We start from the raw sequence: 16,976 nt of genomic DNA, 5'->3' as shown, positions 1-16,976 counted from the left end.
AAAGATTAAACCACTTGAACTTTTTTTGATCAGTAAGAAGGTGTGGTTGAACTCCGTTTGTTCTGTGTGAATGCCACAGGGTAGGGACGTGATAGCTTAATCCTCACTGTGGGGTTTAGCTGAATCGGTCTGGATCTAGTGACTCATACACACACAGGAGTAAAGATGAAGCTTTGTCTGATTAAGGCTCAGGCAAACCCTTTGTAGCTGAATGTAAATGGTAGAGAATTGAGCTTGTGTCAGGTGATCATTATTACATCAGGTACTCATAGAAATGTGTCACAGCTCTCGTACATAGTTTATGAGGTACATAAAACTAAATGGGTGCAAATTCCCATCTACGTATTTCAAAGTCTTGTGAGAAGCCTTGCCAAAGAAGTGTCTGTTATAGCTGAAATGATCACATAGAGGTCACTCTATTTTAATAGTATTTGTTTTTAAAATAAGATGTTCAACAAGCTTGATGGTCAGGTGTCCAAATACTTTTGGCCATATAGTGTATATCTAAAAGATCATTTTAAACCTATCAGCTCCTAAATATTCAGTCTTTTTCTTATTGAAAGAAAGAAAGTATTATCAGGACCATTATCATGAATTAATGTAGAAGACAAGATGGAACCAAACATTAAGCTTGGACTGGAAGTCTGAAGACCTAAAATGAGCCAGTTTGTTACTTGGCATTGTAGAACGTATCTCTTACGTTTTATTGCATTTGTTTTGTACCATCTAATGATGTAAATTCTGTTGATCATGACATCTCAATGATCAAGTGGGTAGCAATGGGGTCCCCAATACAATCTTCTGTGCAACCCTAATAACGCTTTAAATAACGCTATGTTTTCAAAGGGTTGTTTATAGGTTATATTGTTTTTCTATCTATCATTATAATATAGAAGACAAGATGGAACCAAACACTAAGTTTGGACTAAAATGAGTCCGGAAAACCAGAAATAAGTGTTTTTACATGCCATTGTTTTAAGAGTAAACATTTTTTCACCTCCAGCAAAACGGACAAAGCAACCGATCTGCTGCTCTGTGTCCTGACTGCCCCTGACCATTACCATCCCCTCCTGAACCTTGAACCCTCACCCTAAAATCCGGTCAGTCTTGTAAGTATGGACAGGACTGTGAGGTGTAGTTTTAGGATCTTTTTTATTTGAAAGCGTCCACCAGTTTCTCAGTGTTTTCTTTTTGAGCTTGTATTAATCCACACAGAGACTACTTTGTCTGTTTGGCTGTGCTTTGGAACCTTGGCTCTGCGTTTATTCTGGCAGTGATGCAGTCTAACAGTCAGTAGTTTAAAGAGAGGACGTGGGCAGGTACCAAGGATGGTATAAAGCAAGATTTATTTTAAATAAACAAAGTGCTTTCGTGAATACTTACCTACTAGATAAGTTTTCTTAGTATTTATTTTTCACTGGAATGCATGGAGTACAAAATTATTGTTCCAGTGCTCGGTTTATTTGGGCTGGTGTGGGATCCAGACGGCTTTATTTAGCCATTTAGCTGTACTTGGCATCATGCTCAGCCGTTCTGATTCTGAAGGCATGTTTTTACTGTAAACTTAAAATACTCTTGGCCAGCACAGACATGTTTTTGATAAAAGCCTATTTTGTTTGAGTGAAGGAGTAAAACACAATGAAAACATAAAGATAGAAAGTCCCACATGTGGCTAAAAATAATAATATCTATTTTTATATAAAACTAATCCACTTGCCAAACTGTGGTCAATGACTTGACATCTGAGGGCTGCTTATGTATTGAGTGCTTGGGTGGTGCAGTGGTAAAACAGGCTATTCCACCAGTGCATTTCAAACTCGGCCGTCCAGACACCTATACCTTTGTATATATGGGGGAGGAAAGGCCAGAAGGATTCCTTATAACTGCTGCAATAACAACCCCTATGGCACCTGCACAGAGGTGGGTGATAATGGAGATTGATTGTGACTCTCAAAGCACAATACAGATATATGAACTCGCCTTGTGCTGGTGAAAAGAAGCGATCTGTTACTGCACACGTGTCAGAGGGTATGTGTGTTATTTACTGCCCTTTTTGGTCAGGAGTGGAGGTCAGCAGCAGTGGAGGAGAAATATGATTGGGTAATTGGATACAACTGGATTGGGGGCAAATGCAGTAAAGAGTGCCCACTGCTAGAGACATCTAAGCAGCTAGCAGTTAATACAAGTCAGTGTTGTGGCACGTTGGCTCGGTGGGTAACACTGTCGCCTCACATCAAGAAGGTCCTCGGTTCAATTCCCAGGTCTCCCAGTGTTCAAATCTCAGCTCTGCCGGTGGTAGTTCCGGCGTATATACCGCTTGTATATACGGGTGCAGGAGAGCTGGAGGGATTCCTCATAACTGGGTTTCCTCCGGGAGCTCCGGTTTCCTCCCACAGTCCAAAGACGTGCAAGTGAAGTAAATTGGAGATACAAAATCGTCCATGACTGTGTTTGACATAAAAAAACAGTAATTAGTGTGTAAAACATGATGTTAAAATCCTTACTAAAAAATAAATTGCTGCCAGTGTAAAAGCAGAGAGAAAAGTACACACACTATTAAACCTAAAGTTTGAGAAATTGGTGGACCTTGAACTGAAAGTTACTGTGGCCCTGCCCACTCCCACACTGGAACAACTACTGTCTGAAGTGAGCCGTTGTGAAACTCTACTGACCCGCATGTACCTGATCTTCATGGATGTCATGCTAACTGCACCACTAATAGGAGCGGCCTGATAACAGCGGCTCGGTGGGTAGCACTGTTGCCTCACAGCAAGAAGGTCCTGGGTTCGATCCCCAGGTGGAGCGGTTCTGGTCCTTTCTGTGTGGAGTTTGCATGTTCTCCCGTGTCTGTGTGGGAGATACTAAATTATCCATGACTGTGTTTGACATTAAACCTGAACTGATGATTCTTGTGTAACCAGTAACTACCTGTTCTGTCATGAATGTAACCAGGTGTGTAAAACTAGCTGATCATCTTTGATGCACGTCCTGGATCGTTATGCCCTTTTAACTTTGGTTTCTTCACTTTGATGTCCTGCACTGTTTCTTTTATACCAGTGTACATGAATCAAGTTGTGTAGCTTGTTTACGGTCAGACGAGCCTTTTATCACCAGATGTTATTAAAATAGAACCTCGGTGGATGATGAAGCAGTCATAACGTTGTGTCTGTTGATAGTTCGTCTCTTAACACGTCTGAGTTTTTGCTTATTTATTATGATGACGCTTATTAACACAATGCTATTTTAAATATTGGGAATGAGAATTGCTGTTGTTAAAGGCATGAGAAAAGCACTTCAATATTACTTTCAGATTTTTCTTCTACTGCTAACAACTTTTTTCTTCTTTGTTTCATCTTTTCTGTTTTTTTCTTTATTTTTATGCTTTTTTATTTCTTCTCTTTTTATACTTTTTTCTTTTCTTTTTTTTCTCTGTTATTTTTGTTGTATTTTCATTTTTTTTATTTAATTTTAATTTTAATCATTGTATTTTTTTATTTCTTAAATTCTACCTATTTTTCTTAATGTTCTTGTTTCTTTCCTCTCTATTATTTCATTTACTTTAATGTTTTTCTTCTATTTTTATTTTCTTTTTCTTCCTCTTCTTTTATTCTCTTCTAATTTTCTTTTGGATTGTTTTGATCTGCTTTCTTTTTTGGTCTTTTTTAATTATTACCTAATGTTTTATCTTTTTATTTTTTTATTTTTTTTTATTTGATCGTCATTGCTCTTTCTTTTTTTCTTGGACCTATATTCAATATTTATCTATTTTATTTTCCTTTTCTTTTTCCCTTTAAAATATTTTTTTTCTTTTTTTTTTTCTTTTTACATCTGTTCTTGTTCTTTTCTTCATATTTCGTGATGAGTAGAGAAGTTAATAGAAGGCTTGAAGTCTCCAGAGCCTTCCTCCTCCTTCTCCTCTTCCTCCCTGCTTATCCCTGACCTTCCAGTGAACGACCCTTTCAGTCCGGCAGATTCCAGCCACGGTAAACCACATCTGCCTGCCCACTCCTGTCCTCTACTATCTGCTATAAGAAATTAATCCTGTTAGCGATCCTGCTGCCTCAGTTATTTTTGCCTGTAGATGCAGGCGACATTCATTCATCTGTCTTCTTCTCTCTGCTTATGTCTGCTTCTGTATCTCTTTAGCCTGAAGCGTAATTTCCCCCTCGTCCCTCCATCTGTGTGTAACCACATGAGTGACTTAGTCGATTCATCTCCTACAGCAGTGCATAATGACTTTAGCATTAAAATTAAGCAGAAATGCTTTTATTATCTCTCATAATATTCCTGGATATTAGCATTTTCTTTCTTTCTGTACACAGCTGGGATGGATCCTTTGATTCCTGGTCTGGAGTCACTACACGCTGATCCTGTGTTGCCAGGTCAGTGTGAATTCCTTTATCTGTATTAATGCCCTCTGTATGTATGTTTAACCAAGCAGAAGCTACAGCTGTTTTAGAACCACAACCTAATAAAACATACCTAGTGGCTGTTTTTATCTGCCTTTTATCTGGTGTGTCATTTTCTTTTGAACATGGTAAATTAGAACATATTGACCTGTGTCTGAACATGACCCCTATAATCTAAACAGATGGAACAGTCTTTTCCTGCCATCACTTGTTAACTAGCTCGTGTGAGCTGCTTCAATGATGACAGCACTGATATTGTTTGTCAAGGTTGTCCACAAGGTCGGTCATTACACAGACAGTGTCTAACAGAATTTAATTTTGTCATTGTACACCTTTGTATTGTTCATCTGTCTGCTTTAAATACTAAATAGAAACATCAACAGTTTGGAAATAACAGTATTATTGCAATTTTGTTTGTGGCAGAAGTCATGGTTAATAGTGGTTAACGAATAAATGTAAAATCAAGTAATGAATTCATTCATTCATTGTCTGTCTTACCACTGCTTCATCCTCATCAGTGTTGTGGTGGGTCCGATTCATTGGGCAAAAGGCAAAACATCCCAGACAGGCTGCCAGTCCATCAGAGAGCAGACACACACACACACACACACACACACACACACACACACACACTTACACACACTTACATTTTCAGCATTTAGCAGATGCTTTTATCTAGAACTTGCAATTATGTAAGGACATGATTTTGAGCAATTGAGGGTTAAGGGTCTTGCCCTACAGTGGCAACTTGGCGGTGGTGGGGCTTGAACCGGCAACCTTCTGATTAATAGTCCAGTACCTTAACCACTGAGCTATCTCTGCCACATACTTATGGCAATTTGTAGTAGCTCCTACTGGCCTGACTGAACGTCTCTGGACTTGTTGGAGGAAACCCTGGAAAAAACCCCACATGAACACGGGAAGAACATGCAAATTCTGCACAGGAAATCAAACGCAGTTCCACTGCTTTACTCACCACAGCTCAATAATGAATTTAAGAGTCGTGGTTTGACAGGAATGTTCCCTAGCTGCCTTTGAGTGCACTTAGTGTGAATCTGCAGACATTTTCAAACTTCAACTAACATCTCCTTTTATCTTCTCTCTTTCTCATTTCTGCCTTACATTCCTGCCCTTTTCCTGTATTTTCTTTTCCTCCATCTTGTCGTTAAGATCCTCTGGGCAGAGGGGAGACTCTGCTCGGCGGTCCCCTGCTCTCTCACTCCACGCCTGGGGTTCAGGTGTTGTCCTCCCCTATGTCCTCCACCCCTGCTTCGTCTTTGGAGCAGTTCATTCCAGCTCCAGTGGGCAATGCACAGTTTTATCAGGGTAAGATAAACACCCAGACTGAGGTTGTAATGAGCGATAGGACTAATTCCTTAAAATCTTCACAAACAGCTAGTTTATTTCTTTCATGTTTTATGGACGTAAGCTTAAGTGTCACTATGCGACCAAGCAAAACAATTATCAGTGGTGCCTCGAGGAAGCATTATAGTGAATATTTTAACACACATGGAAAACACACTGTGCTTTCTGTATTCCTCTAACACTCCTTGGTCAGTTAAAGAAAGCAGTTAATTCTGTATTCAGCATTCTGTCTTTAAGACATGACCAAATGGGTCTGTAGAGTACTCCACCAGGCCACTGGTCCCACTGAGACTAAACTAAGGTGTTTAATATAATTGAGGTAACGACTATGTGCAGTCCAGTCCACTGGAGTTTCTCTGCACCAAGCCAGACTCTTTACAGACCAGACTTAGTTTACAGGGGACCATCATGCTGGAACAGAGCTGTTTACACCTGTCAGCAGAAGTTGTGGCTGAAACAGCTAAAGTTAATAATTAGGAGGGGTGTCCACAAGCTTTTGACTTAAACTGAGCTTTTACTATCCATTAAGAAAGGTGCTGGTATTCCATAGTATTACATACAGTGTTTTACCACATACTTTAAAGTACTTCATAGAACCATCTTTCAGAGGCTGGAACATTTACCCATCTGTGTTCCATACATAGACCTGATCAGCCTGCTACTAATCTCTGAAACATGGAACCTTGCGGGTACAAGATTCCCAGATATTTATACAAATACATAAATAACTGTAACATAAATTATACAGAGAAATAAAAACATATAGTATTTGCAGCTTTGTGCCTCAGATTGACCTGTTTCCATTCTTCACCATTACTTCTCTTTCTGTCCGTTTCTTTTTCTTCTTTGGCTGCTCTTTATCTAACCTGCCTCGCTCACGCTGCATCTGGTTCAGCTTCAGATCAAGTCCCCGACAGCCAGTTTGACCCAATTCCAGTTCTCATCTCTAAAACCCCAAGTCAAGGTAAGGTACTGGAACATGGCCTCTATTCATCTCCTCGATTTATCATAACTTAATTTTAACCGTCTCAAAAAAGATGCTGTCATTACGTCATAAGAATTTGCCGGGAAGGTGACAGTTTTAGGAGCAGTGTATGTTTGGTGACACTGAAATTGAGGTATTTAGAGCGGTATTTGAAGGTGCAGTGTGTAGGTGTTGTTGTCGAAAAAGTAAAAACACTCCTAAACCACCCAGAACAAGTATTAAATCCACATATATGGTATTTGAAGGTATTTGAGCTACACTTCAAAGCATTCCCTGTGCCTTATCAAAACATTGCTAGCTAAAGTTGGAGGTAACACTTTATAAGCATACCTCTGTGACTCAGCTTGGGGATTAGGACTTTCTAACTGTCTTCTTTGCTAGCTCTCTGTAGTGTTGCTCAGTTCTTGTTTTCGGGCTCAAATGGTAAACGCTGGAGACATTCCAGTGTTGTGGCTGCAGACGACCGTCTTTTGCTGCTACTGGTTTGCTGGGTTCCCTCGTCTAGTTCTGTGGTGGACAGTATTGCTCTGCCTTGGTTAAGCCTCCTGCAGTTGCATTCACACTGTCGCTGGTGCCGTCACCACCCCAAGAGAGATCTATATTAAATTGGATTGGCATTGTTTTTAATCAGATGTTGCAAGTATGCAATTTTGACACTGATATTGCATGTGAACACATCATGTATCACACCTCAGTCCTATTATCTGTTACATAGGGAGTCAGGTCCGACACTGTGAGGGATGCTATAAGATTGGTTTCAGGTATCAATTAATATTTGGAGTTAAAATCGGAAAAGCTAGGATTAATTAGGTCAAATGTAGTGGCATTTATAATCAGGTTGAGCCTATAATAACAAAGTTGGGGACATTTAGCATCCAGACTGTCCATTTAGTCCTTAAGAGATTTTTATTTCAAACTCACTGTATGTATGTGTGTTTTACTTTTTTGCCAACAAGAATGACAAGCTGCACCTTTAAAACTTGAACACGACATGAAAACTTGAAGCAAAACATGAACACTATCTGAAATGCTGGAGCTACTTACAAGTGACCTCTACTTACATTTATCTTGATTTTTCTTCTTTCTAATGCACATTTATTTATTTATTTTTACTGCACTTTTGTTGACCTAATGTTTCTTTTTTTAATTTCTTGCTTTTTACCTGCTTGCAACATTTTTTGGTTCCTTGATCATATTTGGCTTTGCCCTCTCCATGCCTTTCTCCTCCACTACTACCATCTATTCTCTCTACCGATTTTCTATCTGCCCTCTTTCATTCTTTTTTTTTCTCTTTCTTTCCACCTCTCTCTGGTATGTTTAGGTGGTAGCAACAGTGGCAGCTCAGAGACCAATCTACCCAATCTGGCCTGCTCCCTGCTGCTGGTGGACCAGCTCATCGACTTGTAGAAGACACAGAGGCAGGGAGGGAGGGACAGAGATACGTACAGGGGGAAAAGTGCAATTCAGAAACAAAGCTGTAGTTTAGATCATGAATAAAAAAAGACAGAACTTTATGGACTGATTACTGCATCCCAGAGATTGTTTAGTCCTTCTGTTGACTTGAACCTCTTATTTTCCTTCCATGTCTGTCTTGTCATTCACATCCGTATCCTGTTTTCCATTTGCCTCTGTTGCGCCATACATTTTTTACTTCTATAACACGCTTCATTTGTACCTGGTCCGTAAAGCAGTGCAGCATTAACATCTCTTCCGTACAGCCATGCGGACCGCCAGAGCTTTAAATAGTCCTGACACACCAAGTTGACTGTTGGTTGTTGTCTGCTAGTGAGTGCTGGTGGCTGAACATTGCCACTGTTAAGCCAGCCACAGTTCAGGGTGATATGTGCCTATATGCAGGTATTTACAGTCATTGTTAATTGCCAGTTGCAGGGTCAAAATTGAAGGTATTTCATGATAACAGTAATCATACAGTTGTAGTTTTGCATAGTGCAAGTCTGTGGAAAAATACATGGCAATGGCAGGCAATCCTGTATTGCTCTTGTCTTCCACCATGGACCTTATGACATTATTAGTAAACTAAAACAGTCGGGCACTGTGTTGGTGTAGCAGTTTAGGCCACTAGATCATTACTGCCGAGTGTTCAAGCTCACAAGTTCGAATCTCAGGAGTGCTACCAACCTGGCCAGGCTACCATTAGACACAATTGGCAGAGTCTGCTATGATGTTGGGGCGGATGTCGCATAGAGTATAGTGTTCAGCAGCCAGTGACTGTGCATGTGTTGAGGTGAGTGATAGTCTGAGGCTCCCCTTGGCAGTGGAAGTACTGGTATGATTAGGTAAAAAACAAAAAGCTAGTCATAGGCTTCTGAATTTTCTGGATATGTTGGCTACAGTTGCTAAACCAACAGTTTGTGGGCGGTCATTTTTTATGACGTTCAGATAAGATCAGGGAATTTTGGCCATGAAATGACAAGCACTGATGGTAATGGTCTGATTTGTAAGACAGGTTCTTTGATGTTGGCTTAATGTGTCTGGGTCTTTAGACAAGAGCCATCCGAATATCTAAACCAAACCACAATATTGTAAAATAAAAAGCTGCTATCTTGATGAATTGATCTGTCCAAAGATTTCACACCGATCTTCTCACATTGCATGGTTTTAGTAGCATATTTCAGCCTGTCCAGGCCCACTGGGTACAGGAAATGCAGTATACAGGAAGTCTCTTAGCCAAGCTCCACTAAACATCCTTGCTTGCTGAGATTACATATCATACTGCAGTACAGTGATGACATATACTCTTGCCTGCTGTGCTTGGAATGATCTTAGATCTAGTATTGGGTATTTGCCAGGCTCTGCATGTGAAATATCAATAGTGAACATAGCAGCAATATTACCGGGTGCTATTCCACCACTCAAAGTATCTACGCTGCTGTATATGTGCTTTAAGACCAACTCTGTGAAGACCTTGGATATTTATCTTTATTTACGTTTTCAGCTCATTTGCTCACATTTTTGTCATTTATCCATTTGGCATGTCTTCATTTATTCATCTGTTTGTTCATTTCTATGCTGTGCTTGCATTTTTTGCTTCCTGTGCTTCTTTTTTTATTATTTGAACCGACTTTGGATCAAATCGTCCATGTTTTGCTTACAAGTCAACAGCATCATCTCTGATGCTTATATCATGATGTAGCTCTGAAAGCTGTGTACAAATGTGCATATCTGCTCCATTTGAAAGATGCAGAACCAAGTGTTTCAACTGAATGTAGCTGTTAATGGTGTTGTAGATAAATTGTGTGTGTTATTGTTATAATGACTTTATATTTCCATGTAAGTTAGTATTTTAGTTAGTCATTTTCCACTGCACATAGTACAGGCACCTGGTACTAGATTACTAGACCAGTGGTTTTGTATTTGCCACTAGCTAGGCTGATTTAATAGCCACTCTTATTTGAATCTGCGAGTGCTCTGGTGGTGCAGTAGTCTGTTATGTTAGCTCACCATTGCTGATATTCAAACCCGGCAGCTCTGCGATGATGGATTTGTGCATTGTCCAGGTTGCACAATTTTTTTAATTTTTAATGTGGATTTTGCATGTTCTCCCCATGTCTGTGTGGGTTTCCTCCGGGAGCTCCGGTTTCCTCCCACAGTCCAAAAACATGCAGTCAGGTTAATTGGAGACACTGAATTGCCCTATAGGTGAATGGGTGTATGTGTGTGTGCGTGTGTGTGTGTGTGTGTGTGTGTGTGTGTGTGTGTGTGTGTGTGTGTATGTGTCTGCCCTGCGATGGACTGGCACCCCATCCAGTGTGGTACTGTGTCACCCCCCCCCCCCCCCCCGCAACCCTAATTGGATAAGCGATTAAGAAAGTGAGTGAGTGAATATCTAACAAATTGTTTATGCTTACTGTTAATGCATAGATTATAGTAAAGTTTGATTCGGTATGATGAACCTTGGTTTCAGTTGTAGCCAATTCTCATTTCCGAATGTGCAGTGGAAAATGCTCTAATCTCTGATTTATTTATTTTTTCTCTTTGTTTCTCTCTCTCTCTTGCTATATTATTAACTGATTAAAACATTTTTAATTTATTATAATGACTCTTCACACTTTGCAGTGGGTAAATGTGCTGCTAATGGTGGTAAACCAGTATGGCTCATTTGTTCATTAATTTACCCTATCAGAGTTCTAGTGCTTGAAGGAAGGAGGGATTTTTCTCCTGCTTTTGCTCATTAGTTGTTTTAACACTGGCTGTGATCCCATTTATAGTGATTGTCCCTACCCTGGGTATTTTATCATGGGACTGCTCATATCAGATATGTGAAGAAACATTCCAATCTGATCTACGCTTCTAACAACTGATTTAAGATTCTTTTTATTTTATTTTTTTACTTTAAATGAAACCAAAGCAGCCAGTGGGTTCACTTCTAATATCAAAGAATGGACAGGCATAGTCGTTGTGAATTCATAATGGACCACAGCTTATAATGTATCGTTCTATAAGAGGGAGAGAAAGAGAGCGTGATTTTCTCGAGACTTTATGTAATTTCTGTTGATTTTACTTGGCTTATGATGGAATTGATTTCCTGAGGTCCATACCCTTTTTCTTAATGTGTGATTCTACTAAGCATTAATCACCATGGTTTATTTCCATTAAGTTGCAAAAGAGTAAAAAACAACACTGTACAATTTCCTAAGAAAGAAAAGTTAAAGTTTCAGTCTTATTAATGGACAAGCACATTCTGCTTAAACAAAGAACACAGTTAGTTTTACCTGCAATGTCTTTATTTAACAGATTGATTAATCATTCAGGCTTGGAAAGTCCAGGGTGGGAAAAGGCATATGATCTATTGTATTTAATAACAATCTAATTAGACACTATAGTGGGGAGGAATTTCAGACCAGGATTTCATGCATGACAAACCTTAGCTCATACTACAGCTAATTAATTGGATCAAGCCTTGAAATTAGAGATGATGAATGCATACACGTATTTGCTGAATTTTTAGATCATTTATCCTAAAAATAAACCCTTCAGAATGTAGCTTTTCTAGCTTATTTTAAAGGCCACACCAGCTCTTTAATCCACAGTTTTTACAATTTCATATCTAGTTAATAGTTTGTTTAGTATTTTAGTTAGTTAGTTAGTGTGTTACTGCTGCAGTAACACATAGAGATGCAACCCATACTTCTATACAAAAATTATATTATTCTTAGATATTAATGCATGTGAACAGCCAACAAGACTGACCTTTTGGCCAGTCCGTCTGAGAATGCTTAGAACTGCTGGTCTGGGCATGATTTAGCAGAGTGTTGTTTAATGACACGAGTGTAACCAGGTATCATTATTTTGGACAGAATGTGTTTGTTCGTTTTTAAGACCTGGATCATGATCAGACCACATTATAAGTAATGCAGATATCCAAAGGTTTCACAATTGAAAGAGCACAGTTTACTTTACGGCTGTAACTTTTAACATGGCATTGGTAAAATTTAACATTTGCATTTCAAAATCAGTTTTATGTGCATGTTGCATTCAATGGAAGCCCTACTGTAACTTGACATTATTTACATGAACATGTACAGTCAGTGATATCTAGTGTAGTAAAAAGTTTCCCATCAGATAATTCCATATTAATTCCAAATTGTATTTCATTTATTTGTAGTAAATGTAAATGTAGTAGCTGTTTAAGGTAACTGAGACTCATATATTATTGTCAGCATCTTGCTGCCTGGTCCCTCTGTCTGCTGTTACCATTCGATTGTTTACAGTCTTAATGTGGCTGACCTATGCAAATCCGCTGTAGTGCTTTGCGATCACCTGGACTTGGCGCAGTGTGGCTCAGTAGTTCAGCGTTGCTGATAGCCACATGTTTTGTGTTGCTGTGTAAAGCTTACTGTACCGGTCAGCATCATGAGAATAAAGAAATCAGATCAGTACTTAAGCACAGATGTTTTATCAGGCTGGATAAATGGCTGGATGTATGATCTATCGATGTGTTCCTTCTATTTTTATGAGATGATGAGTGAAGATTATGAATTAAAAAAAAAGTGGGATTGTGAATAAACATGTAAATGTTAACAGATGTCAGGAGTATGTGGAGTTTGTTATTCGATTTTAAAGCCCTGTGGATCACCAATTGTCTCAGTTTTGTCAGTAATGTCCAATCTTTTTTTCTCCCTACATTTTTACAAGGTACAAATATTAAAATTTTACATTTAAAACAAAAACAAATTGTTTGGTATCTTATCTATGCTGCTTTATTTCTGCCCTGAAGCTGCATGGTTAATTGCAGTTGCTTTATTTGCGCCAAGCACGATCATGATCACCCTATTTATATCAGTCAGATATAATAACATTTAAAAAGTGAAATAGTATATGCACTTGAGCTGCATTTAAAATGTGCAGCTTGTTAAGCAACATTTGTGTGTGTAAAATAATTTTGCATGAATAATTAATGTGACACAGTCAGTTGATAGCAGCATCTTCATGTCTGCCACCTCCAGCTCCCTCTCCTGTTTTTTTGGTTTGTGTCACCACCTTCAAGCCATTTAATGATTCTATTGCACACACTGTTTTATCTATTTGATTATGTAGTTTTATTCAATTTAGTCACAGATCACTGAAAGTCTGTCCTGACTGTCCAAGACTGTCCTGGTTTACATCTAAACAAAAGGGCTTTTTAATAATTTTTTCAGACTGTTTAATAATGAAAGCAATCTAATATGCTTATGTTTAATATTTCATTACATATACAGAATATCAATAAGGAAGGAAAAGATTCTGAGCAGACAGCATATTACTTTCCTTTACACCCAGCCCCCCTTTATTTACAGCCTAAATTGAATTGTGATTCATTCTTTGCACATCAGTGAGACTAACATGGTAGAGGAATGGTAATCCATGCTGTGCAGGTAAGGATATTGGAATGGATCATGACCGTATGTTAGTGTTTATTAGGTACCAAAAAGGTGCACCTTGTAGAATGGTGAATAATTATGTACAGTTATGGTCTGTAGGTAATTAATTAGTATGTACTGTTGGTTAATCTTCTGTCCATCAGTTGAAGTAGGCCACCAGATATTAGACTGACCAGATATTATTTAGGTGTGGACCTTACCCTGTGTGTTTTGTTCTGGTGTACGTGTATCTTCCAGTTTCCAGTTTTCTAATATAAGCTGTTTTAAACCACTTATTAAGACATCCCCTCTCAGTCAGTAGCTAGCTAGCAAGAGAAAGGGTGAGACTCCAGGGACTCTGTACAGAAAGCAGTTAGTGGTAGAATTTTGTTCTACAACAGGACCAGGGGAGTAGACTGTCTTCATAGATGTATAATTTAGTACCTTAGTCTGCTGCTGTACTAACAGTTTCCCACTTGCACCACCAACTCTCCACAGCTCGAAGGTAAGACTCGTTCTGTTGCTGTATTTTAACCATGACCGTGTCTGACCTTACTTCCCTTGTTTCCATCAGTCTTAACATAAACTAACACTTTTCTTGAAATTTAACATCATTTTTGTTTGCAGCATTCTTAATAACAACATATAACTTTGTTTTTGGGCTGAAATTCTTATTTACAGTTTTTCTCTTGACAATGTGTGGAAACAAGGCTGTAGTAGGTGGTACCTGTCTGTGTTAGCTGGTGTTTGTGAGTTGGTATGTAGTAAGGTTGTATGTAGGTGGTGTTTGTGCATAGCATTGGTGTAGCTCATTGTTTGTTAATGTGTGTTTTGATAGCTCATTTGTGTAGTCATCTAGTTTGTGTTGAAAATTAGATTGTAAAATATTTAATCCCATCTAGAACAAGGGTAACATTTAATCATGTACTTCTTCTATATGAAGAACCTTGTGTCAAGGGTAACCCTAGCAATGTTGTATCACATATAGTGTACTATCTGGTAAATTATAGTTTTAATCAGGGCTTTAAACAAATACCTCCCCACATGCTGAGTACAGGTAAGATTCGGCACTGTTCTGTTAATGTACTTCATTCATTTACCAGCTGGAGGGTAACTACTGTTCATCCAAAATGTTTATAAGTACCACATGAAGTGCATAACTGGCCTCATCAATATTCTGCTGGTTTATCCAATAGCTGTATACACTAATTCTGATGTCTAAGTCATTCACACCCTGGGTAGACTTATGTCACATACAGTTGATTTAAAACATCTTCTTCTAATACTGACGGAGCAAGCAGTCCCAAAAAGTAAAAGAAGAAATGCATTGATTTAAAATGGTGGACTGATCATAAAAGGCATTGGATGGCCCCACTAACCAGAACATATTTTAGGCAACAAGGGGTGCAGCAGTAAGCTATTATTAGAGGATCTTCAGTTCAAGTCAGCCAGAGCCATAGTCACCTGTTGTCATGAGTCCAAGACAGCGTAATTGTTGCTGCTTCCTGAGCTGAAAAGGTGGCATCCTCTTCAACAAATCAAACTGATTCTACATAACCTGAGGCGTCAATCAGCGTGCAAGGCTGCAGTTTAGAAGTAGGCAGTGATTTGCTTAACATGTCCTGGAAGAAGCATGTGTTGGTCCTTACAATCCCAGATTGGCAGCAGTTGTGCAATTGGGAAACTTCAGATAGTGGGTGAAAATTACAGCACTGTGGCCCAGCAAGTGGTATTTCTGTCACATAGCCTCAGTGACTCTGGTTTCAGCCTTCCACGAGTTAACATCTGTGAAGTTTGGCTTTTCTAAATTGCTTCTAGGTGTGAATTAGTGGGGAGAAATCTCCACGATGTATCCCCACCCGTCCACATTTACTCTCGAACCAATATTTCTAGGATAGGTTCAGGACCCTGACCAACAAATTAAAAACTGGAGATCAGTAAAAATGCTGACTGGTTACTAAAATTAAGACTGGTTACTAAATTAAAGTATTCTTGCTCAACCTTGTACATGCCTATTTTTGTTCTTGTCCTCCAGAGGCGAAGGAGAAGTCTAACGGCTATGGAGCACTTTTGGAAGGGGATGAAGTGGATGCCACCACTGAGGACTGGCTGCATTCCAGCGATGAAGATAATGAGGAAGAGGGCAGAACAGATGGGACAAGGCCTGAATCTTCAAGCCTTGACTGCAGTGGCTCTAGGCCTTTGTTGCAAGACTTTGATGAAGATGAAGATCAAGAGGCAGGGACTTCAGAAAACCTTCCGATGTCCTCTGACTCACCACCAAGTGCTGTCCAAGAGTCCTCAATGATTACCCAGCCATCACAGGGTGTAACACGAAACCACTTGCCCCCTGCCAGCAATCCTGATCCTGATATTTTCTCCATAGCACCCTTTAGGGCAACTCAAGAAGCAGTTAGTGATGTGGACGTCTTTGCAAATGCTCCATTTCCACGTCCGTCAACTCAACCTCAACAAGCAGACATCTTCCTTCAAGCGCCTTTCGGAATGAGAAAGAAAACAGAGGGAATGGTGTACGCTCATCCAGTCCAACAACCTGGGTTACAACCAGCTCAGAAGGTTCCATCTTATCATGGAAGCCACGAACAGAGCGTCCTTGACCAAGTGGCACCTCTGCCCTTTCGACCGCAGGCTTTAGCAAAATACTCCAGACATTATGAAGGACCAGATGTTACTACCGATGATCCGTTTGTTGCTGCACCCTTTCGTTTGAAAGGTCCTCAGGAAAAGCACTAAGGCTGAACCAAGACAATGCATTCTCACTCCTACAGCTGGGCTTAACCATGCAAGATTGCACACAATTTCATTTTTAGACTTTCTTAATAGACGCAGCATGGTTTTTGGGTACCTTGAAGTACCTTGAAAATGCGCCCACATAACAGCTGGCAAGAATGAAGCACATAGATGCCTTCAAGTGGCTCTACCTTGATTAAACAGCCTCACTTTATGCATTGTGGATAAATCAGGATCATCAAATCTGTTCTATGCCTACCTCAGTTCATATGCTGAAAATAAGTCGCCTTTATCTTGGCACCCTGTATAATTAGAATATGAATGAAACAAATGTTGTTTTGCTGGGTTTTTAAAAAAAAAAAAATTTGTCACTTGTATGACCTGTATTGTCACTCAGCACTCCTTCAATGTCAAGTCAACAAAAAAAATCTAGTTTGTGCTTTATGTAATTAAATAATGCTGAGAGTACAATTCCTAAAAATCCCAAACTAAAGCCTAATAAAAATTAAATATATCATAAGAACTTGAGCATAATAAAACTAATTTAGGTATTAATATTCCTTAATAACAATTTTCTATTGAAATTTGGTCTATTGAAATGTTAAA

General features: G+C 39.2%; 2 protein-coding genes across 4 annotated transcripts in view; both read left to right on the top strand.

The window, feature by feature from the left end:
• The window catches only part of LOC134318421 (AP2-associated protein kinase 1-like), a 35,939-nt gene extending 27,737 nt beyond the window's left edge, over positions 1 to 8,202 (top strand). For 2 of the 3 annotated variants that reach the window (XM_062999337.1, XM_062999336.1), the window contains exons 15-19: positions 3,867 to 3,983; positions 4,323 to 4,382; positions 5,580 to 5,735; positions 6,670 to 6,738; positions 8,081 to 8,202. In XM_062999337.1, coding sequence (XP_062855407.1) covers positions 3,867 to 3,983; positions 4,323 to 4,382; positions 5,580 to 5,735; positions 6,670 to 6,738; positions 8,081 to 8,166 — 488 coding nt within the window. In that variant the 3' untranslated portion in view covers positions 8,167 to 8,202. The remainder of the gene's footprint in view (positions 1 to 3,866; positions 3,984 to 4,322; positions 4,383 to 5,579; positions 5,736 to 6,669; positions 6,739 to 8,080) is intronic. The other variant, XM_062999338.1, reaches the window with a different exon arrangement.
• A 6,461-nt stretch (positions 8,203 to 14,663) lies between these two features.
• Positions 14,664 to 16,708, top strand: LOC134317482 (uncharacterized protein FLJ45252-like). The gene is made up of 2 exons (XM_062998183.1): positions 14,664 to 14,676; positions 15,607 to 16,708. The coding sequence occupies exons 1-2, from the start codon at positions 14,664 to 14,666 to the stop codon at positions 16,371 to 16,373; spliced, it is 780 nt and encodes a 259-aa protein (XP_062854253.1). The 3' UTR covers positions 16,374 to 16,708.
• The last annotated feature ends 268 nt before the right edge of the window (positions 16,709 to 16,976 follow it).

Source organism: Trichomycterus rosablanca, chromosome 7, assembly GCF_030014385.1.
Source record: "Trichomycterus rosablanca isolate fTriRos1 chromosome 7, fTriRos1.hap1, whole genome shotgun sequence".
Taxonomy (NCBI): Eukaryota; Metazoa; Chordata; class Actinopteri; order Siluriformes; family Trichomycteridae; genus Trichomycterus; species Trichomycterus rosablanca.
Note: the sequence above shows the minus strand (reverse complement) of the source record. Positions and strands in the feature narration are given on the sequence as shown.